The 22807-nt window shown below is 38.8% G+C and overlaps 1 protein-coding gene across 2 annotated transcripts; it reads right to left on the bottom strand.

Moving 5' to 3' along the window:
- Positions 1 to 1936: 1936 nt before the first annotated feature.
- Positions 1937 to 22463, bottom strand: LOC119912060 (ras-related protein Rab-39B). Of its 2 annotated transcripts, XM_038731031.1 has the most exons (4): positions 21944 to 22463; positions 17743 to 17982; positions 8265 to 8445; positions 1937 to 6126 (listed from the first exon to the last, which is right to left on the bottom strand). In XM_038731031.1, exons 2-4 carry the CDS (start codon positions 17955 to 17957, stop codon positions 5881 to 5883), a joined length of 642 nt encoding a protein of 213 aa, XP_038586959.1. In that variant the 5' UTR covers positions 17958 to 17982; positions 21944 to 22463; the 3' UTR covers positions 1937 to 5880. The 2 variants fall into 2 exon arrangements, with proteins under 2 accessions (XP_038586959.1, XP_038586960.1); XM_038731032.1 differs by lacking the exon at positions 21944 to 22463 and having other exon boundaries at positions 17743 to 18594.
- Positions 22464 to 22807: the final 344 nt, after the last annotated feature.

Genomic DNA, 22807 nt, shown 5'->3' with positions numbered 1-22807 from the left:
AGACCGGCTTGTTGGTCACAGCCAGAACATTCCCTAAAATAAATGGAGATGAATTCCCCCTCCTCTTCAGGCTTCACTGTGAGACATATTTTCTTTAAGAACAGCAACATTATTTACGTCAAAAGTTGCAAAGGATATGATGACGCTTATTTTTACAGTAAATTATATTTGTTACTTATTTGTTTTGTTGCTGAGAGTTAGATGAGAAGATTGACACCAATGTCATATATGTAGGGTATATATAAAGCTATATCCAGGAGATTAGCTTAGCATTATAACTGGAAATGGAGGGAACATACTGTTTCTGTCCAAGGGCCACCCAATAGCACCTCTAAAGCTCACTAATTAACATGTTATATGTTAAATATCTTGTGTTTGCTTAATCTGTACAAAAAGTGTAACAGTTAAAATACTTACGTCCTGCAGTCTTAAATACTGAGCTTTAAAGGTGCTGGTAGGTGAATTTTGTTACCTTTGGACAGAGCTAGGCTAGCTGTTGCCCCCTGTTTTTCAGTCTTTATGCTAAGCTATGCTAACAGGCTGCTGGCTAGCTTCATATTTATTGTACAAATAAGTCCCAGTTTGAAAGCAAGCAAGTATATTTCCCAAAAAACTATTCCTTCAAACATAAATTTGTAACAATGTGGCAATAGAATTACAACAGAAGCCTATTTTCAGTGTGAGGGTGCAGTTTTGTTGATAGCAACGTCTTTAGTCCAGTAGTATTATGCATTCTGTGTGTGAAAGCAGCCCTAACAAAACCAAACTCTGCCAAAGATCCTGGCAGAGAGCAGTGCAGAGTGCCAGTAAATCACCCTGTACGTTTCTCTGGAAACAAGCCAAATTGCTTTACTGTCAAGCATGGAACTGCTTTCCATCGTTCGAGTGTGATCTCTTCAACGTGCCCTTTTTCCTCACTTCATGTGTTTTGAAGTGTGAATTTTCACATCTTTGTTCGCACCAAGCCAAGCCTCAGATCAATAATAAGACTGAAGCGGCTTGTGTGACAAAAAAAGGAGACAAACGTGACAGAGTGGCCAGCCAAGTTGTCTAAAACTGCTTCTTTCAAGTTCAGGGATTTGCATGTGACTTACTGAAGACTTTGCATTGGAGACGGGGAAGAAAATTAATTCGCTTTCCTCGCAGCAAAGCCAAAAACATTAACAGTCACTTCCAGACCTTTAGCAGCTGATTGGGCTTCTAGGAAAGACAGGGCCATTAGAGAGGCCTCCTCTTTCCTACACTTTCAGTGTTTAATTGATTGCTGCTTATTTCACAGTAATTGAGTTGTGTTTTACTGGAATCAGCTAAATGCTCTCTAAGCTCAGAAGCATCAGGATAAGACCTGACTTGGCTATTTTACTCTTTACTAAGGACGTCAAACATTTCAGCACAAAACAGAGATAAGATGTGTGTTGCCATCCTATTGTCAGAAAGCAACACAGTGAATCAACATTTTAAATCTGTTTGGATGTGACAAGTTTCATGAGGGTATAATGTTTTTCTGCTGTCCAACAGCACTGAAAGTGGAAAATTAAGCCTTCAATGAAGTCTTCAGCGTTACATTAAAGTAAATTAAAGTACATTTTCCCGTGACCTTAGGCGTTATAAGTTAACCTGGATTTTGACAATAGAAAAATAAAGTTGCTGTCCTATAAAACCATGTATCTCCAAAATACACTACTTTACACAAGCACAGAAAAACAGTGCTTTTTTAAAGCTTTTGACTATCCGTTTTCAGATTATTTATTAGTTTATTTAGCCTAAGAAGTAGCAGAACTTTCTCAACCCATTGAGGATATTTTATCTTTTAGTTCATCTGAAAAATCCAGTGTCATCAAGTTTGGAGATGATGTGGTTTTCATAGGACAGCAAATGCATAAGGGAGCAAAAACTTTGTTCGAAGGAGGTGGAAAAGTAAATTCCAAACATGACATTTTATAGACTTTGTATTTTATTGTAGAATATTGTTGAATAGATCAATATTTTGGGAAGTACGCTTATGCAGAGAGTTAGATGAAAAGATAGATACCACTCTCGTGTCTGTACTCTAAAATTAAGCCACAGCCCATAGCTGGTTAACTTAGCTTAGCATGAAGACTAACTATGGGGAAACAGCTTGACAGTCTCTTTCCCAAGGTAACGAAATCCACCTACCAGCCCCTCCAAAGCTCACTAATTAACACGTCATACCTTGTTTTTTTAATCCGTACAAAAACTAAAGTGTAAAAATGACAAATTGTGGTTTTACGGGAGCTTACTCCAGAAAGCTACTTCTCCCAGAAATAAGTAGTGGTTTTACAGACTGTTATCTTTACTCTTTGGTTATTGTACAGATTAAGCAAACAATATAACATGTTAATTAATGACCTTTAGAGGTGCTGGTAGGTAGATTTTTATTCAGTCTTTATGCTAAGCTAAGCTAAGCAGCTGCTGCTAGCAGTTGTATCTTCTCATCTAACTCTCAGCGAGAAAGCTAATAAGCTTATTACCCAAATGTGGAACAACTTTATTTCTCTAAAACAATATTTCAGAGTAGAAGCAAGATATTACAGAGCTTAGAGATATCCAACTGGGTGCTGCACAGCAAAGCAGATCTACCAGCTGGCTGACATCTGCTGAAAGAGTCTTGGCAGCCCACAAGGAGGAGCTGCACACACACACACAAAGGCTGCATCCACACCCACCCACGCAGACCTTAACACTTCTGAACTGTCTGATCCATGATGTCCACTTAGGGACCTTTAAAAGTGTTTTGGCAGAAAGTACTGGCGATGATACAGCAAGCAGAGAAAGGAAAACAGACTGTCTTTTAAAGCGTTTGTGGGATAAAACATAACACTCAATGTCGAATATCAAAAACACAAGCATCAGGGAGAACTCAGGCTTTTTTGTTTAAGAGTGATCTTTTCTGTCTGGCAACATTTCACTTATTTCACTAAGGAATAATGCAGCCATGGAAATGGACTGCAATTTGGATGATTTTCAGTCAAGTCTTAAAACATTAAGGTCACCTTTGTCAAAGCTTTTTGTGAGGAAAAGGGTGTGTCGCATTGACTGGAAGTGTTTCTCATTCACACATTTCTTGTATGACAACTTGGGTGTAAAATCTCACCGTTTCCTCGACTGACACGTCAATGTAAAAATAAGATAACACAAGCAGAACTCTTTGGAGACGTGTAAAATGAAGGCATACAGTGTGAGAACATGAAGCACTTACAGTTTCCTCACAGATCTACACAGGTTAAAAAGAAATATAGCATAGGCATTCATTTAGGATTTATATCAGATTAAGGGTCAAAATAAGTTTTAAAGTGAAATACTAATCAAATCATATATAAAGAAAAAATATCTTTACTAAGCATTCTGCAAAACAAAAAGGTGTATAGAAGTATAGCTCTACACCAAACAATCCAGGTACTTACGGTAGACATGGTAAGGTACATTTAATTGCTAACAATGCTAAAAGTCTCTCTGTTCTGTGTCAGTAATATGGTAAGTTTATGTGGCTCACAAAAACACAAAACAGATGTAAGAATAATAAGAATGTGTACTTTGAATGGAAATCTGCAAGTAGATTACTCGTGTTATGTGTCAATTATCTATGTTTACCTGCTGCATGTATGTGTGCATTGTCTACAAGCCAATGAAACAGTATGATTCACTGTGATTTTCCTTTAAAGTCAATAACTGGCCTGACATCTTAAGTGAAAGCGTGAAATAAACCTGCTTAAAAGGTAAATTCGGCTTAAAAGGGCAAGTCAGACCTTTAAACATGTTGGCCACAGCCCAAACGGTGATGTCAAAACAGGTGTTTTGTCTTTAATTGGTGATGAACACCTGCTGTGACCTCGTCGCCTGAGCGTTAGCACAGCAGTGGTTTTGTGAATAGTTTGGATCTATTCGTCCGGCCCATTTCATGTGTTAGGGATCTGAAAAATGTGATGTTACAACTTTTGTATGATCGTGTGTGTTGAAATTACTGGAGCCACTTTTTGTCTGTTGCTAATGAGACAGTGGGGTTGGACAATGGCTATTTCAGCTGCCATTATCACAGGACAGACACTGTTGGCAGCTTCTTCCACAGACTGTTTACTGACAGAGTTACATTGGGAAGGAATTATATACAATCAGTGGCCAGTGTATTCGGTACAGCTAGCTAAAATTAATGCAGTCTGATACAACAGCCCTGCAATAAATCGTACCTTCATGGAGGTTATAATGTTCAGTTTTGTTTGAATTAGATTAGTGTTGCTTCAACTTCGACTTTTGCAAGCCATTTATGTTGATGACACAATACAATTTAACAGCACTACAAACTACAACCTCTAAAATGATCATAAATTTTAATCAACTCCTTTCTTAAACTGAACCATATAACCTTTTAGCGTTATTTTTTTCTGGCAACTGAGTGTATGTGTCTCCAAGACAAGTGCATTTAACACCTAGAATTCATCTAAAACTACCTTCCAAAGCATTATGTTTCAAAGTGTAAGTTGTGTCTTTGAACTGCAGAAAATCAAGTAACTTTGGTGGTTGCATCAACCTGTAGCACTGAAGTGTATTAAAATAAAAATAAAGGTTTGATGAGATATTACACTTGAGCACACACATAAAAAACCCATTTAAACCACTTGCTCAGAACAACTTTCTGGTAGTTTCCCATGCCTGTATCTGTGTTGGCTTGATTTAATGCCTGCCATTTAACTACTTTCTTTGCAAGATTATATTATCCTTATGCGTGCATTGTGGATAATATAGTTCTTTTGAGGAGTCCGTGGTCTGGTCCTTCTCTGTTTGCTTTGCTTTCAAGAAATAAATTATCTCCAAAGTCCCAAATTAGGCTCCACAGTTAAAGTGGACTTGGCTGTTAAAGTGCTTTCTGGCTCCAACATTCCTATTAGTCCCCCTTTACAAGTCCTCAGTTAAAGGCAGACAGTTGGGAGTTGTTAAGCTAGTCCAAAAAGTCCACCTCGGTCAGTTAAGCTGTACACGTTGTCTCTTCCTGCTTTAGGAGTCCATTTGGAACTTGATGGGTGACGATGTTTTGTTATAGTGTGGTATTTAGCATAATGAAAGTGGATATAACCATCTGGTCAATGTCATCGAGCTCACTGGAGGCCTAAATAGCTCCAAAGAGAAATTATGTGGTCTCTGGCAACAAAATCACAGCTCCAGGAAGGAAATCGGTCATCCCTTGTTACATTTAGGACCTCCAGGACTCCTCCATTGAGCTCTGATAGTGGAATGTGGAGCACAGAGGGTGAAAGAGAAACACAACTCTTGTTGAACCTGTGCTGAATAAACTTTGTTCGAATGATATGTGCTAGGAGGATGTTGGACACCAACGTAAAAGTGATCGCCTCGTATGTGATCATGTAATTGCATATTGGAGGAGAGGAGAAGATTAAGAAGTGGTTGATTGAAGGAGAAGTGAAGGAAGAGATGACGGGAGAAAGAAAGATTAAACAAGTCAAGAGTTTCATCGTATTTTGGCAAAGAACCAAAACGGATCCTCTTTCTAAGGCCTTTCTAAAACTTTCAGGGAGGGATTTTCAGGTAGGAAGCCCAAACCAAAACTAGAGGAATTGAATCATGGGAGCCCTCGCAGGTAAATGAGCATTGGTGATCCTTCCTCTCTGAGAAATAAAAGGTATACAGAAATGGGCACAACCTTTCAGCTATTTACCCACGTTCAAGGTGCCTTCTACCAGCCTTTTCATTGAACTTCCCTGTCTGTATCCAGTCTGAAGAAACAATAACAGAGGGTTACCAACAGTTTCAGTCAGAAGGCTGATACCTCAGTCCATCAGCCACTCCCCTCTGAATCCTTCCTGAATCTCTCCCCTTTTCACCCTCAGTCCCAAAACTGTTCCCAGATCAACATAGACAGCGGCGGTCACTCTTGGTCACTTCCTCCGAGGAGTGAACCACATTGGGGACAAACCCGCTCTTCACGCCCTCCCAGCCCTCCTGGATTGTGATCTCGCCGGACCGCACCAGGGCGAAGATGTCTCTGGTCAGCTCGGTGAAGGCATGCTCTACGTTGATGGCGTCGCGGGCCGATGTCTCTACATAGCGCATCCCGTAAGCCCCCGCTAGCTTCTCTGCTTCCTGGCGAGTCACCTAAAAAATCAAATGAGATGACATGAAACTTTCCGATGTGGGGAACTGGGCAGTCAAGAGCTTGTAGATGTACCACACTCTCTGTTTTTCTGAGGTCTTAAAGAGGTGGTATTATGCTCATTTTCAGGTTCAAAATCCTATTTAGGGGTTGTACCAGTTTACATGGTTTAATTTTCAAAAAACACCATATTTTTTGTCATACTGCACATTGCTGCAGAAAAGCTGGCAATAGCCAATCAGAAGCAGAGAAGGGCGAGTCAGCGAAAAGCCAGTAATAGCCAATCAGAAGCAGAGAAGGGCGGGTCAGCGAAAAGCCAGTAATAGCCAATCAGAAGCAGAGAAGGGCGGGTCAGCGAGAAGCCCTTATACAGCTTAGTTTCAGTTGTAGGCTACATGTTGCTGACCAGGTTGGCTATTTGGACTGGAGCAAGAGTTTCAGAGTGGTGAGTTATTCTATCTGTAACAAAAGTATCTTTTATCCATAAAGTTTTAACTGAGCTGTCTCTACATCACAGTAACAACTTCATGTCCATTGACTGCTTGGAGGGTAGCTAGTGTTTGGAAGGGAGAGGAGATGCTTGTGCTGCAGCTCAGTGTTTTTCCACCGGTGTTTTTGAGGGCGGTGTTTTTGCAAACCTATTACATGCACAAAAAGGTAACTCAATAAAGGAGAGAGAAAAAGGCAAAAAGCATAATACCACCTCTTTAAATCCAGATCAGCTGAAAAAGTCCCCTTTTTGAACCAAAACCTCTCAGGAACTAAGGAGTGCCAGGATCTAAATGCAGCAAGTAGGGGCATTATCAAACCTATAGTTTGTTTGCTTTGGTGTGAATCAGTGGATGAGTTGGTAAAAGTTTTGTGTTTTCCCTTTGACTCAGTCTCGTTTCAAACAGAAAATAATTCAAGCTAACGAAAATGCCTCACTTTGCCACATCAGATTGTTCAATCCGCTCATTGGTTGGATGCGTCCGTGGCAGGAGTGAGAAAGTAAAAAAGGGCGTATGTATAATTCTCACTTGATTTATTACCTTAGGTGGTCTCAGTGGCTAGTTTCAAGTCTTCTTCAATACAGTATGATGTTCAGTTTGTAAATTATGGTTCCATTATGAGTAAAACAGACTATAAAGCAGGGTGTGCTTTAGGGCGTTGATAAGTCGCTACAACGGCATGGGTGTCTGTGTTTTCGTCTAAGAACTCTTTGAAGAACTTTAACTTTTTTTCACAGTTTATTTTCAGTTTATGAAAATTAATTTTAACATTTCGGTCACCTAAAAATGTCTTGGTCAACAGTCAGTTGTACTAAAAGACACAGTAAGGAGTCGGCTGTGCATTTTTTCCACTCTGTATTCTTTAAGACTGTTTTTCGCTAGCCAAAATTAGCATCCTAAAAGTCGCAGTTTATGTGAATAATGGATGCAACTTACAAGCTTTAAAGAGACTTTAAAATGGTAATCGACAAACCAATGCATGACATTACGGTGGCTACATCCCTGTCTTTTCTACAGTCAGTGGTGACCACGCTGCTTCCAAAGTTGCTAGATAGTGTCTCAATTCTGCATTTTGGTTATGCTGAAATAAGCCAGACTCCACACTCAGACATCAATAAAGATCATCTGGCAACATAACCTAACATTAACCAAACAAAAACATCAAATCATCTAAGCTGGGCAGCAGCACTTACAATTTTGAGATGTGTGTCATAAGTGGCTTGTTAATGAGCCTTCTATTTGGACATTAAGTAACGAGAGTGAACAGATCAAGATCAGACTGAAGTGGCTAAGACGGGAAACCTTACATAATTTCCTGGTTGGTTTGATTTTAATCCTGCTCCTGCAATATTGTATTATTTGAGTGTGTGAGTGTTTTGCAGTGTCAAACTGTAATGTCTAAATTTCAATAGTGATATTTTTGCTTTCTGTCTGCCCCAAGAGAATTAAACAAACAATGACAACTCGCCTCTGATCCAAATGTGTGCTGATCTAAATGTGAACAAAAGGTTATTTTTAATGCTGCAGGCTTTGCTGAAGTGTATGTTAGATAACATTCAAAATAACCACTATCCCCAGCAACAAACTTTCACTCAACAAAGCTTTATGAATATTGTTATGTTCACATTTCACTTTTTTACTGGACACACCTGGCGCTGTGCCTCCAGGTCACACTTGTGCCCCACCAATAGGAAGACGATGCTGTGCGGCTGAACGTGGCTGCGAGCTTCCTCCAGCCAATCGTGGACATTCTGGAAGGAGCGGCGGTTGGTGATGTCGAACAGGAGGAGCCCGCCCACAGAGTTACGGTAGTAAGCCCTGGTGATGGACCTGCAGAGGTTGTAAAATGGAGGGGGAGATAAAGATCAGACATTTTATCAGTTAAAGCGATAGTTACTTGATTTAACATTAATGCCATGAATAGGTTGAAAACACTGTCTCCAGCTGACCTTTTAATATTTCCAGTGGACTTCCCATCTGGGTACAAGATGGATATACAGAAACAGCATTGTCACTGTATCACAGAGTACAGAGATAGGTAGTCCTGGTATACTATGAATATTAAAACAAACTTTAAGATTAAGCCACTTGGACACAAGACAGTGGTTAGATTTGTACTTATATATTTGTATATATAGTGGGTGGAAAATACTTAAGATGAGAAGTGATAAATGCTATCTCGGTTAAGTTTGGCTCGGGTTGCTGGAGTGTAAACTTCCCCAAATCAAATAAAGAGCAGGAGACTCACTAACATCAGCCTACTCATATAGTAGCATACGGGACCAGCTCCCACACAGTGGGAAAATACTACACACTGGATGTGCTATTGTTAGTGTTGCTTTTCTTAGCATTGTGTTAGCTACCAAAATGCTCCTTGTCTTTGAAATCTAACATTGCTTTAACAATGGGTTAGGTTACACCAAAGGTTAAACTAGTTTGTCGGACATGCTAACATCTGCAGCTTACAGCAGACAACACACACAGATTAATCTGTTCTGTTCCTTACACTTTTGCTCTTGGGTTTTGGGATCTTGGAAGGACTATTATCTCTGTTCAGGACATTGAGACAGAGAGATAAGCCGCTATCATAGATAGGAATAATGAGACATGGTAGATCCAGAGGGGAAGCTAATTAGAGGAAGAGACTGATGACAGGAGGTGTGAAAGAAGTAAAAGAAGCAGAAGTGATGGAGGTGTCGGGTAGAGGAGCTGTGAAGTTAGCAACAAATTAGATGGCAAGAAGATGTTTTCAGTAGCTTAGAGTACAAAATGATAATCTGGGTCATTTTGCTAGCTACTGTGACCAGTTTGTTTGCCTTGATGATTTAAATAGCAAAATGGATTGATTTCATGCTGGAACAACTGGTCTATTTATCATTTATTGCTTATTTTACCATGACAGAACAAGGAAGGTGTTATTTAAAAAATATTTCTTAGAGAGCAATAATACGTATATCCAACACATAAAACTGAAATAAAACTAAAATAATTATTCAAATAGCTTAATTTTCTGTTTACTGGCCATTTTATAATTTATTAAAAGGAAACTTGCTCATTTCCTTTTTAACCACAGTTTAAGTGGGCAGTTCATTAATTAAATGCATTTGATTTTTAATGCATTTTTGAATGTCTCATATGCATCTTGACTAATTTAAACTAAACATGAGCTGAAATATAACAGCACTGCCAACAAACAAAACAGTATCTACAATGAATGACCGCACAAACAGTGGTAACTTTGATACTACAGCATCAATATCAGCCATTAAAGTTAATATCAGTCGAGTGGAAACTATAATTGTGGTGCTTGATTTTACAGATCTAACACTGCAGCGTGACAGGGAGGAGAAGTGCTGCGAGATGTTGACAAGATGTGACACCCTGCATGCATACACACACACACCAACCCTCTTATGATGAGTCTATCTTCCCACAACATCCTCACAGAGAGAACGTCAACACAAATATAACGAGAAGGAAAATTACAGACTTGAGGAGGAAGACGGAAAGAGAGACGTGTCATGAAAGAGGAGGAAGGGAGGGTTAGTCGACAGAGAGGATAAGGGAGGAGGAGTAGGTGGCAGGAATTCAGATCCAGCGAGTTATTCATTGGATTCGAATCAAATACACATATATATTTATATATATTTTTATATATTTATGGAAGGAAGGACCACGCAGATGAAACGGCAGTGAGTAAGATGAGATCTGCGTCAGTAGTAGAGAACAGACGGTGAGGTAGAGTCAAATCAGAAGGGAGGCTAACTACGTTGTCACAAAATCCCAAAATATTTAAAAACGTCAGTACTAGTACATCTTACGTACTGTACTTTCCCAAAATGGCTACAGTACACATGTCAAAATGGCTACCTTAGTGGAGCAAAGAATATTGTCCGCAAGCTTTAAACCTGCCACTAAATTAATACATTTGAGATAAACAGCGACACAAGAAGGACAACTTAAAGTAAGTAAATACTGAATAATGTCGGGAAAAATTTACTTCATGTCTTAATAAAGCTTGTTTTGTCCAATCAATGCTCCAAACCCCCCATAATTATTGAGTCACTATTACATAGGACAAATAAAGACAGCAAACTGAGGAAAACTACCAGGCTCCCTATATGAGGGGATTCTTAGATTAACAAGTTTATGAGAGAAAAATTATCAGATCACAGATGTATTTGTAAGAAACACTGAGATTTGGTCCCTTGGTGTTGGAAAAAGATCTCTGAGGGACATGTTGCGGTTAGCATGGAGATCATGCTGACAGACGAGACCAGTCCCCTTCTGTCAAGATGAGCGGAGCCAAATGTGTGTGCAAGCATGCATATTTGACACATTTTAGGCTGAGGCATACATCATTCTGGCTTTATTATAGCCCTCTACACACTGATGTTAGACTTTAAAGTGATGAGGTCGGGGGTTCAGTGTCAGTGCTTTTACAAGGTACGATGCTGTTTTATGGCTGTCAGAAGCATATGAATCCAGCCAATGTATCAACAGTTGTATCACCAGATTTAATAATGTCATATAGTTTTCTTCTCATACATTATTTGGTAGCATTTTTGCAGAACAGCCCATTAAAAACAACACTGTAAATCATTACAGTCCCATTTAGTTATGTCTGCTTAATTCTTCTTTGTAACTCAAAGAGCTCTGATACATTTTTGATTTTGACCACAACTTGTACGTGTTTTTGAAAGATAAACTTGCATTAATTTATTGCGTATTTGAGTCGTTTGTCAGATACGTATGTGTTGATTTAACTAGGGAGTGTAAAGCTTGATTTATACTCCTGCGTAAGGTCTACATGTGTAGCTACGCACGTGGCCATGCATTTATACTTGTGCGTCCGTGTGTCCGTCAATCAGCAATTACACCCCCAAACGCCAGTCGGCAGTACAGCGTCCACTGTGTTACCTTTTACCGGCCGATAAAATTATAAACGTGCGGCTGGTGTAGCCTTTTCAAATGTTATCGACCATGGTAAAATTGAAGCATGGAAATAATCAACAACTTATACACTACAGATAAGTCATGTATCCAAATTCAAAATAGACGCTTAAACAAGAAAAGATTAGTGCCACCGGTAGAGGGGGTACCTGACAACAGCCTTATACATGTAAACTGAAACACATTTGGAATTTAAATCCTCTTAACTTGAAAAGTAGTATAAATGTGGTTAAGTTGTTTTACTGTTAGTTAGATTATTGCAGAAATGTACAGTATCTCACAAAAGTGAGTACAGCCCTCACATTTTGTAAATATTTGATTATATCTTTACTGAAGAAATGACACTTTGCTACAATGTAAAGTAGTGAGTGTACAGCTTGTATAACAGTGTAAATCACACAGCCATTAATGTCTAAATATCAATATCATGTCATATAATGCCTGAGGACTACGTGTTGGGCACAGTGAAGCAGATAAATCGCGCCGCTTTGTGGTGTATAAACTCTCTGAGACAAGTGATGGGTTGGCTGTGGCTCAGGAGGTAGAGCGGATTGTCTGTTAATCGGAAGGTCGGTGGTTCAATCCTCCAGGCTGAAGTGTCCTTGGGCAAGATACAGAACCCTGAATTGCCCCTGCCGGCTGTTCCACCAGTGTGTGAATGTTGGTTTCTGTTTGAGCACTTAGGCTCAGTCTATAAATGTGAGTGAATGGGGTGTAAAAGCGCTTTGAGTGGTCGAAAAGACTAGAAAGGTGCGATATAAATACAGAGCATGTACATTTCATGTACTGTGACATTTTTAAGCTAACCTAAAGACTGAATTCCCTGCATACGTCTGTGGGGTGGGTGAATCTACCACTGACTTGAGCACTGAAATAGTTCACGGTAGAATACGTGGCGGCGTTGCAGTGCTATGGCACAAAAAGAATGACCAGCTGGTTAACGTGGTCAGACTAGACGTTGACTGGGCTATAGGAATTGAGTTCAGTTGTGGTGGAGATTTGATGAGTCAAATATGCATTCTTGCACACACACATTTGGCTCCGCTCATCTTGACAGAAGGGGACTGGTCTCGTCTGTCAGCATGATATCCATGGAAAAAAATTCATCATTCTGAGCATCTATGCAACTTATGAGAGTTCCCAGAATGAAGATGAACAGGTTGGCATGTGTCATGTCTTTTATTCAGGATAATGATTACACCTGCTTTTTTATTGTGGGTGACATGAATGCTGATGTTTCTGATGGTAGCTCTTTATTTGCCAATCATTTAATGCAGTTTTGTTCTGATAATGGTTTGATTCTATCCAGTAAAGTACTTTTGTCTGATAATAGCTACACTTACATCAGTGAGGCGTGGCATACAACTTCATGGTTAGACCATTGCATCTGTACAGCTGATGCACATGACTCCTTAGAGACTATAATGATTAATTATGAATTTGTCACGACTGATCATGTGGCGTTTTCCTTATCTGTAAATCTGGGCAATTTACCTACCCTTTTGTCTGTGAACAACGACATGCGGGTGGGTATAATAGACCGGTCTAACTAGAAGGAAGAGGATCTTGAAGTATATTGTGTACAGTCTGACACTTTGTTGAGTAACATCGACTTACCGAAAGACCCGTCTGCATGCTGTGATATTAACTGTAAGAACCCGCTACATGGCACTGAGTTGTGTTCCTTGTATGACAGTATTGTGGAGTCCCTTCTTGCCTCAAGCAGGCCTCTGTATAAGACCAAAATGTATAAAGCTAAACCAGGGTGGAATTAACATGTTGAAGAGCTTCATGCTGAGGCTAGAAGGGCTTTCAAAGCTTGGGCTGAATCAGGCAGACAAAAACACGGTCCCCTATTTGAATATAAGAAACGGACAAATTCAAACTTTAAATATGTTACGTTTCATTAAGAGGAATGAAAATATAATGAGATCTGACTCACTTGCAAGGAAACTGAAAAGCAATAGTCCCAATGAATTCTGGAAAGAAATCAATAGAATGAATAACTGTAAAACATGTTTACCAACAAATGTTAATGGTGTTAGCAGTCCAGAGGAAATTACTCAGTTGTGGCAGAAACATTATAATGAGCTCTTCAACTGTTTTGATATTGATAATGAGGAAGATGTGACTGTATCCCCACAAGAAGTTTATTATGCAATTATGTTGCTACAACATAATAAGGAATGTGGTATAGATAAGATTTCTGCCGAACATTTAAAATTTGCAAGTAGAAAAGTCTGTCCTCTGCTTGCCATTTTTTTTTACTGGGTTTCTAGTTCATGTTATTTTACCTGATTCCATTTTATCTGTTATGTTTGTGCCAATTATTAAAGACAAAGCTGGCAAAATAAATAGCGTGGATAATTACCGGCCTATAGCTCTGACAAGCACTTAATCCAAGGTCTTGGAGAGGACCTTACTAAATAAGGTGGAAAAGCTTGTCCTGACCTTTGACAAACAGTTTGGTTTTAAACACAGCACAGATATGTGTATTTTTGCCTTGAAGGAAATTTTAGATTTGTATAACAGGCACAATTCCACCATTTTCATGTGTTTTATTGATGCCTCTAAAGCCTTTGATTGCGTTAATCATGAAAAAGAAAACAGAGGAGTTCCTAAATCTTTAGTGAGAGTTCTGGCTTTTTGTATGCTCATCAATCAATGTATGTGTAATGGGGCAACTCTGCGTCGGCCCCATTCAATGTATGCAGTGGAGTTAGACGGGGAAGTATTTTGTCTCCCTTTCTTTAAATGTTAAACAGCTGTGGAACATCTTGTATGGTTGGTAACACGATCATCAACCACTTGATGTACGCAGATGATTTGGTGATTCTTTGTCCTTACAGTGCTGGTCTTCAACAGTTACTGAGGGTTTATTCTCAATATGGCTCAGACTTTGACATTAATATAATGCGAAGAAGAGTAATATTATGATTGTTAGGAGTAGAGAGGACAGGAAACTGACATTCCCTGACATCTATCTGCCTGGTACTGTCCTTAGAGTCTGTGATGAGGCTAAATATTTGGGATATCTAACTGACGACCTGTCTGATGATAGGTAGGGACATTTACAGACAGTGTCGTATGGCTAATATGTTGATTCGCAAATTTAGTATATTATGTATACTGCCCATTTGTGGAGGTGCTACAGAAAGAGCAGTATGCAGAAGCTCAATGTAGCATATAATGATGGTTTGAGGCTGCTGCTTAAGGTGCCACGATGGAGCAGCGTAAGCCAAATGTTCGTCAGTGTTGGTGTTCCCACCTGCTCCGCTGTGCTGCGCAATCTCATGTACAGATGTATGTGTAGATTATTAGACTCCGCAAACAGTATCATTTCAGCACTGACCAACCCAGCACTAAGTTCAGTTAGGTTATTTTCCAGAATCATTGGCGTTTTAGCCTATATGTAAATAGGCCTAGGTAATATTGTGGACTTGGTCTTTTTGATATTGTGGACTGTATGTTTTTTACTTTGTCTACTTTAGTGCCGTCTGTTTAAATTTTTCATTGTATGTCTTTTGGACCGGGTGTGTATCCTTAATAAAAGCTTGAATAATAAAAAAAAAAGACAATCTTCAAGTTAAGTTAATCAGCATTTCCAAGGTAAACTAGCTTGAAATGTCTCACAGTGAAGGTAATAAAGGGGCGATATCGTAGGAACACCATGATGTAATACCACTGCAAATACAGAGGTGTTGGTCTAGCAATATTTTGAGAGTAACACTGGTGTTTGTTACTGTATTAGCAAGAATGCGGTAACAATAGGTGGTAATAATGGGGCAGGACATCTTAATAATAACACTGTAATAATCAGCTAATAACAAGCTAATATCCTGACATTACCCATTTCACCTCATTATCACTGAGCTGTAATGTACAGCGCTATAACATTATCTGTTGTATTTTTTAATGACAATGTTTTATTTTTCTTAAGCACGTAGGTTGAGCCTGTGAGTCCTGCACTCTCATGAGACTAGAGTTTTTTTTAATAAAATTTACCTGACCTCACACCTTAAGGTAACCAATAAAGTAAGTTTCTCTTAACATGTCATTAACACCATTTGAAAACAACCTTTCAGACCGATACATCATTTTATTCTTCCTCAGGCAGAATCATGTGAATTTCAGCTATTAAGAGCACTTTCATTGGTTCACTTATTAGAAACAAGCCCTCTAGTTGTTTTCTCTGCTCGTCTCAACTGAAAGCTCATTTGAATAACTGATCTTCGCTTGTGCGGGCAAAGTAATTAGTCTCAGGTAGTAATTCCAGTTTTGAGACCTACAGGCTATGTCGTTAAACTCTAAGTACTTAGTATTCCCTAACATTAAGTAGCCTACTAGTCATCTATTTTTATTAGATTAACAAAATACATTCAGATCCTGAATTAGGAAAACAATATTAATATATAAACTAGACAATTTGTATATAACAGATAAATGCATATTTCCTTGAAATTTACTGCATTTTCTGTTTTGGATAATGTGATTTTCATAATTCTGTTCTTCTTTATGTATTATTGAGAAAATACATAGAGGTCAGAGATCAGCTAGAGGTATTTTCACTAAAGGAAGTCCATGGATCTCTCAGTAAAAACAACCAACTCTTTCCCATTTAAGTATTCACACGGTACAGGGAAACATTTCGCACTGGATGACTCTTTCAGTTTCCAAATAAATCAGAGTTCAATCTTCCTTATTTTCCTCAGTGTTGGGGAAATGTGTGGCGCTACGTGGCCGTCATCCTGCAATACATTTCCCTGAGATCACCTGTCAGTGCAGCAGTTTATTGTGATTACGCTGACGTTAATTTGCTTGAATTTGTTTGAGTTCCTCTTTCATTTTGTCAGTCAGCTGCTCGTGTCGACCACTCAGTTCTTCTTTGTGTCTTAACGCCACATAAACTATGTGCACTGCTGACTTTTGTTTTGCCATAAAAGACAGCAGATGTTTCAAAAGAGCAGATGGTGAAGCTAAATCATTTTGTATCACTCTGTGATTTGCCAGATTGATAGATAGATGGATGGATATTATTGCTATACAACAGTGGTGGTAATTGTTTAGATTTGCACAGTGTATCTGCAATCTCTCATGTTTACTTTATCTTTCTGTTATTGTCTTTATATGTTTATAGTGTAATATTACAAAATATTACACATGACATTACATCATGAGTCCCTGGCCAGTGGTGGAATGTAACTAAGTGCATTTACTCAAGTACAATTTTGAGGTACTTGTACTGTACTTGAGTATTTAATTTTAATACAGTTTTTTATCTGAGGAAGTTTAAAATCAAGAAGTTCAGAACTGAAGAAGCCACTTGGATGAGAGACGAATCATATTCAAGTTTCTTCATCCAAGTCCAGTTGCCCCTGATTTTAACCTTCCCATTGCAATGACCTGGATGACTTCATGGGCATGATGCTAGTTTTTACTTAGGCCCTACTTCGCTACAAAAATAGACTACATTTTACTCCATGAATTTACATCTCAGCTATTTTTATTAATTACTTTTCAGATTCCAATTTTGTTCTTACAAAACAAATGATCATCTGATTAAATACGCAGATAAATTTCCATAGATTAAACGATATATAGCCTAATAACTCAACAACACAACAGGAAAATGCTGCTCACACATTAATTCATTGGTAATAATTATCCATTACTGTAAAGATTTTTTTACTTGGATAGAGTATTTTTTATGGTGTAGGTTCGGAAGAGGTACTCTTCTCAAGTCTAACAAATACCATAGATTACCATGTATTGTATTGAATTGTTAATTGAAAATGTAAAAGTTGAGGTGTAATGGATAAGACATGCCTTTGGTGTGAGAGCCATTGTGTCCCTGAGTAACACACTTAACCCTTCATTGCTCCAGAGGCCTGAGACCTCTGACATATATAGCAATTGCAAGTTGCTTTGGATAAAAGGGTCAGCTAAATGAATAAATGTAAATTCACCACTGGGGTCCCACTTTTGTCACTAATTGGCATTTTAAAGTTACATTATAAACTAAAACTCTCAGAAATGACTGTAGCCTATTAAATTCAGTAGCCTAAGTAAGGCACAACAAGCTAGTGACTTTATCACAGACTCGACAGCTGCACACATTCTTACAGGAGTATTAAAATAAATTTAACTGTCCCACCCACAACCAGCTGTTCTCACCTGAAGCGCTCCTGACCCGCGGTGTCCCAGATCTGCAGCTTGATCCGCTTGCCCGGCTCGATCTCCACCAGTCGGGAGAAGAAGTCCACGCCGACGGTGGGGTCCGACACCTGGGCGAAGCGGCCCTCCGTGAACCGCCGGATCAGACACGACTTGCCCACCGTGGAGTCCCCGATGACGATCAGCCGGAACTGATAGAGCCATATCGCCTCCATGACTTGACTTCGCCTGTCTGTCGCTCTTACCGGTGTGACCGCCCGTCAATGAGTGTTTGGGAATGCGCGTGCGTGATAGAGAGATTGAGAGAGAGCAGAAACATTAGATTTCCCCTCAATATGTTTTAATAATTGTCCCAATATTTAGCAACTGTAAGCCAACTCGCAGGAGCTTTTTAACTTTTTACTTCAGTGGAAGTAATTAAGTAGGCTACTTAATTACTCAAGTAGCTACTGCAGTAGGCAACTGAAGGCTACTTGAGTACAATTTTGAAGTAGACTTGAGTATTTACATTCTGTTTCTACATCTATTACAACTTGAAGGCAAATATTGTACTTTTTACTTCACTGCATAATTTATTTGACAGCTTTATTTACAAGTTAGGCTACTTTATTTAGAAGGACTTTTACCTATGTAACAGAGTATTTCTACACTGCAGTATTGCTTTTACTCAAGTAAAACATCTAAAACATCTCAATACTTCTTTCACCACTGCGCATAAAAGTGTAATGATTCACGGATTCACAGTGTGTGTAGTCCTCAATAGTAACTTTAAACTGATGTTTGGCTACTTTGTCGGTTTCCTTATCTACTATTCCTAACATTCCCATGACTTCTTGTGGCCTTTCTATAAAAATAAAAAAAAAACACACAAAACATGTAGCCTAGTGTTCCTGTGATATGGTCTCTGTTCTGTATCTGTTCTGTATCTGTCTTGAGAATGTCGTTTTTAATAGGCCTATGTGCAAAGTTCTGCTAATGTCCAACTGTGATAATGACAGCTACTGCCTCACTTTAGGCCAGTGTTGGAAAAAGTATTCTGATCATTTACTTAATTAAAAGCCCCAGTAGCACACTATACAAATTCTCCATTACAAGTAAAAGTCCTGCAGTGAAAATGTTACATTACTTTATAAGCACATGGGAACTCTGTGACATTAAATATGTCTTTGGTACTAATGTCCTTAATGTCAGTCTTGTCTGATCTTTTTATGGAATCCTACCTCCTTTTTATTCCCCTTAAAGTGTCAAACATAACGGTGTTCATTAATATGATTCATTAAACTCTATATTGCTCTATAAGGATCTTTTATGGAATCCTATCCAGGTTTATTTGCCCAAGCAAAGTTTCCAAATGTGCTAAGATTCATTACAGTTAGAAAATATCTCATAAATGTGTTCTTTTATTGTTACTTAACTTGGATGGGTCAGCTCCACTGTGGAAAATAGTGTATGGGCAGTGTTTAAGTACATTTAGAAAGCCGTCTACACATTTATCTGCTGAAGGGGGAAGTTTCTCTGTACTCACCTTAAAATCTGAGTTTAAGACCTGAGCGTAAGAGCAAGACATCACAACTAGTTTGAACGCTAATCACTGCCCAACACGCAGCTTAGGAAACCTGAAACCCCCCAGTGCACAAAGCAGTCTTTGAATCTTTGATACGAACAGTATTTGCATTGATTCTGGATTTTCAGATGAGGGATTCATTTTTAAGAGGGGTTTTCTTCAAGAACCAACCGACTATTGTACATGTCTTTAAACCAGTCTACATTAGATCTCTGAGAATTTTTTTCTTGGGAACTTTAAGGACTTTTTAAACAATGCATAAAACATTGCTGTGTACAGTTTTGAGTAGTGGCCTCTGCAAGACTGAACTGCATCTTCTACCATCTTTACAATACAACTAGGTATGTCCTCTACCTCTATAATATTCATGCAGTATTGAGACCGGCAGTCTTCACAAGGCTATAATACTAATTTATATTCCCATGACCTCTGCTGTGCCTCTAGTCCTCAGTAATAATTTATAGTAAATAACTTCAATATTTTGATAACATTACAGACTGCTCTGCTACTATTGAATTCAAAGAATCACATGAAGGGCAAAGAATACCACAACAATACATATTCTAGGCTTTCCTTTGATTCAGTTACTGAAGAATAACCTTTAATTGGCTATCTGCCCAAACGCACCCCCTCCAATTTAACACACACTCAACTGGCTTACTGTGCTTCATTGTATTCAGTGCGTGATTCAATTAAAACCACGAGATATAAGAGAAAATCCTCTTATGCTGTCACTTGATGGCGTCGATTGATGTTTTAATAAGCCAGATTTTTGGATTATCGCCCGTCTCCTAATGCTTTTTTTGGTACGAGGCTTTGGCATTTGAATGTGTGACCCTGCTGGATTGTTGTAATATGAAATATTGTTATTTTTACTCCACTACTTTTTATCTCAGAGCTATAGTTACTTTGCAGATTAAGACTTTATTTACAAAACATATAATCAACCGTTGAAATTTATTGATTTGTTAAAGAAAAGGTTACCTGCTACAGTAAAATGTTGTTTACATGTTAAAGCATCTGTTATAATAATCCAATAATGTAATATATAATAATGAAACTACCTGAATGGCATCATTCTACAAAATACTTCTAATTTTGACGCTTCAAGTGTATTTTGCTCATAATACATACTTTTATGTAAGTAAAGGATTTGAATACTTCTTCCACCACCAGGTTATGCACAGAATAAGTTTCTTTACCTCACAGCAAAGAATAAACTAACATTATCAAATAAATATCTCACTGCATCATCTTTAAAAATATATTTCTAAAACTCCTTTAAAATGTAACATTTAGATGAAAATTGCATGTCATTAAAAATACAAGTAACTTCAAAGAGTCAAAACAAGTTAATACGCCAAAAGCAAGCCTTACTTATACGTGCCTATCCTGCATTACATTAATGATTAACTATATAACTGAATGGGGTCATTCTGCATAATTAGCACTAAATACTGCTTATATGTTCATATGCTGCCCTTACATTAATGATTAACAGGTTTAACTCTTGACTGACTTATGGTATAGGCCTATTTAACCCTAATGTTGTGTTTGTGGTCCAGGAGAGTCCAGGAGCTCTTCTAAAAACCTACTTAACATCATTTATCATCTAAATACTTTGATATGCTTATCTGATAAGATGCAGTACCGTACTACTAAACAACCCAATAGTATACAAAGCATCTGAAATTGGCTCCACATTGACAATCTACAATCTTAAAATGCTCTTTTTCTACTGGTTAGTGATAAAACCAAAATGATATATAATAAATAATATGACACTGTGAAAAAGCAATTCTGCTGCTGTTTCATACATTTGCTGGTAATAATTATGTACTTTTACTTGAGTAACATTTTGAATTCAGGACTTTTGCTTGGAGTAATGTAGACAATGTAATTTCTACTTTAGGATCTGAGTAGGCTACTTATTCCACTTCTGGTGATTTGGGAGATCCTTAAATTAAATAGGTGCTTTAATAGAGCTATAGCCTGCAGTATATCTTTACACTACAGCTATTCCTGACCAGGCCATCAGGCGGGCAGGGAGCCAAACACATGCAGCCTCCCATCTCCCCTCTGTGTCTCTGTAGAGTCGGGTTGCGTAGCACGGTCGGTATGCAAACATTAGTGGCCGAATCCCCGGTGAATAGCAGCCATGGGCTGTCACACCGGATGCGTTATAGTGCAATTTGGAGGTCCACCACTGCGCACAGCATATCACATATCAAACATTCACAGACGGATCTGTCTCCAGTCACATCTCAAATCTAAATGGGGCTGTTATTGACAGGACTTTTTTATATCTCGTATAGTAGCCGATCACTGTTGTGTTTGTGGTAAATCTGTGAAGTGTGATATTTACTGAGTATTCACACCACAGGCTTTTCCTAAACGTACAAATTTGACTTTTCAGAGTTTGTGCTTATTTGCATGTATTTTGCAAAGTCTTATAAAGATTAGGAAGAACTCCAACCAGCCATACAGAGATTGTTTTTCCTGCAGGCTGTTTTTAGACCAGCGCACATCATGGCTGTTAAATAGACCTAATGATTTGTTAAGAAACCACGTTTTGGCTTAATGACACGATAAATAACAGAAATACAGATTGTAAATGGTCTAAGAAACACAGCCTACTTGGAGCAGGAGTGGAGTTTAGGTCAGAATGGTTGCTCTTCTTATGCTGTTCCCTTGCGCTGTTCAGGACCAGGCTGATGTGGGCTCCATGGCACCAACGAGTCTGGCTGGATCGATCCTCGGGACGCAGGAAAACAACCGGAACTCCGACAAAGCCTCCGGGAGTCGATGTTTGTCTTAAAGCCCGAAAACAGGGGCTGGTGTCCAGCTGTAGGCCCTGGAGTCCGGCCTGATTTCCTTGTTAATGTCAGGCCCAATCGAGAGCCGAAAAGAAAACGCATCCAGAGCAGGTGCAATAAAAACCGGATCTTGCGCTTTCACCCGGAGCCACGAATAAACCAGAAGAAGCCTCTGTTCTCTGTTTCGACGCCGCGAAACGGGGGTGTTTATGAAGGCAGGAAGCGCGCTGTCAGAGGGGAATCCCGCGGTATAATCTGTGTGTTTGCTGTGTGTTTGTAGGGTTTCGCTGCTGATGAAATGGCAGCAGTAGCAGCATCATATAGCCTGACTCATCCCGCATCAGTACCACTACCGTAAAGGACTGCGGAGAGGCGCAACGTTGAAGGAAAACGACTCATCAAACAAAAGATAATAAAAAACAAAAGAGCGATCTCAGGGAATAACAACACAACTGCTGATTGGCTTTATTATTGTTGTTGTTATATGGTGGAATAAGAAACATCTATGTCTCCAGTATGATACTGGTTACAGGATTTGTTTCAATATCTTTAAGTAAGTAGGCAAAACACAAGCCGGATGTCCTGATTGGAGCTGAAAAGGCAAACAGAAACACAGACGCTATAGTTTAGGAAAATAATATTATTTTTTTTATAGCCTACTAGTTGTTTGTTTTTCCCGATTATG

The sequence above is a fragment of the Micropterus salmoides genome, unplaced genomic scaffold (genome assembly GCF_014851395.1).
Source record: "Micropterus salmoides isolate LMB-PRFRI ecotype aquatic unplaced genomic scaffold, ASM1485139v1 Ms_hic_scaffold_2, whole genome shotgun sequence".
In the NCBI taxonomy this organism is placed as follows: domain Eukaryota; kingdom Metazoa; phylum Chordata; class Actinopteri; order Centrarchiformes; family Centrarchidae; genus Micropterus; species Micropterus salmoides.
This window is presented reverse-complemented; position numbering and strand designations above follow the sequence as displayed.

Excerpts from the sequence above, each read along its gene's own strand:
- LOC119912060 (XM_038731031.1), bottom strand. The coding sequence starts at position 17,957 with ATGGAGGCGATATGGCTCTATCAGTTCCGGCTGATCGTCATCGGGGAC. Across the intron at positions 8,446-17,742 it reads GCGGGTCAGGAGCGCTTCAG|GTCCATCACCAGGGCTTACT; the intron begins GTGAGAACAGCT and ends CAACCTCTGCAG. Across the intron at positions 6,127-8,264 it reads ACCTGGAGGCACAGCGCCAG|GTGACTCGCCAGGAAGCAGA; the intron begins GTGTGTCCAGTA and ends TTGATTTTTTAG.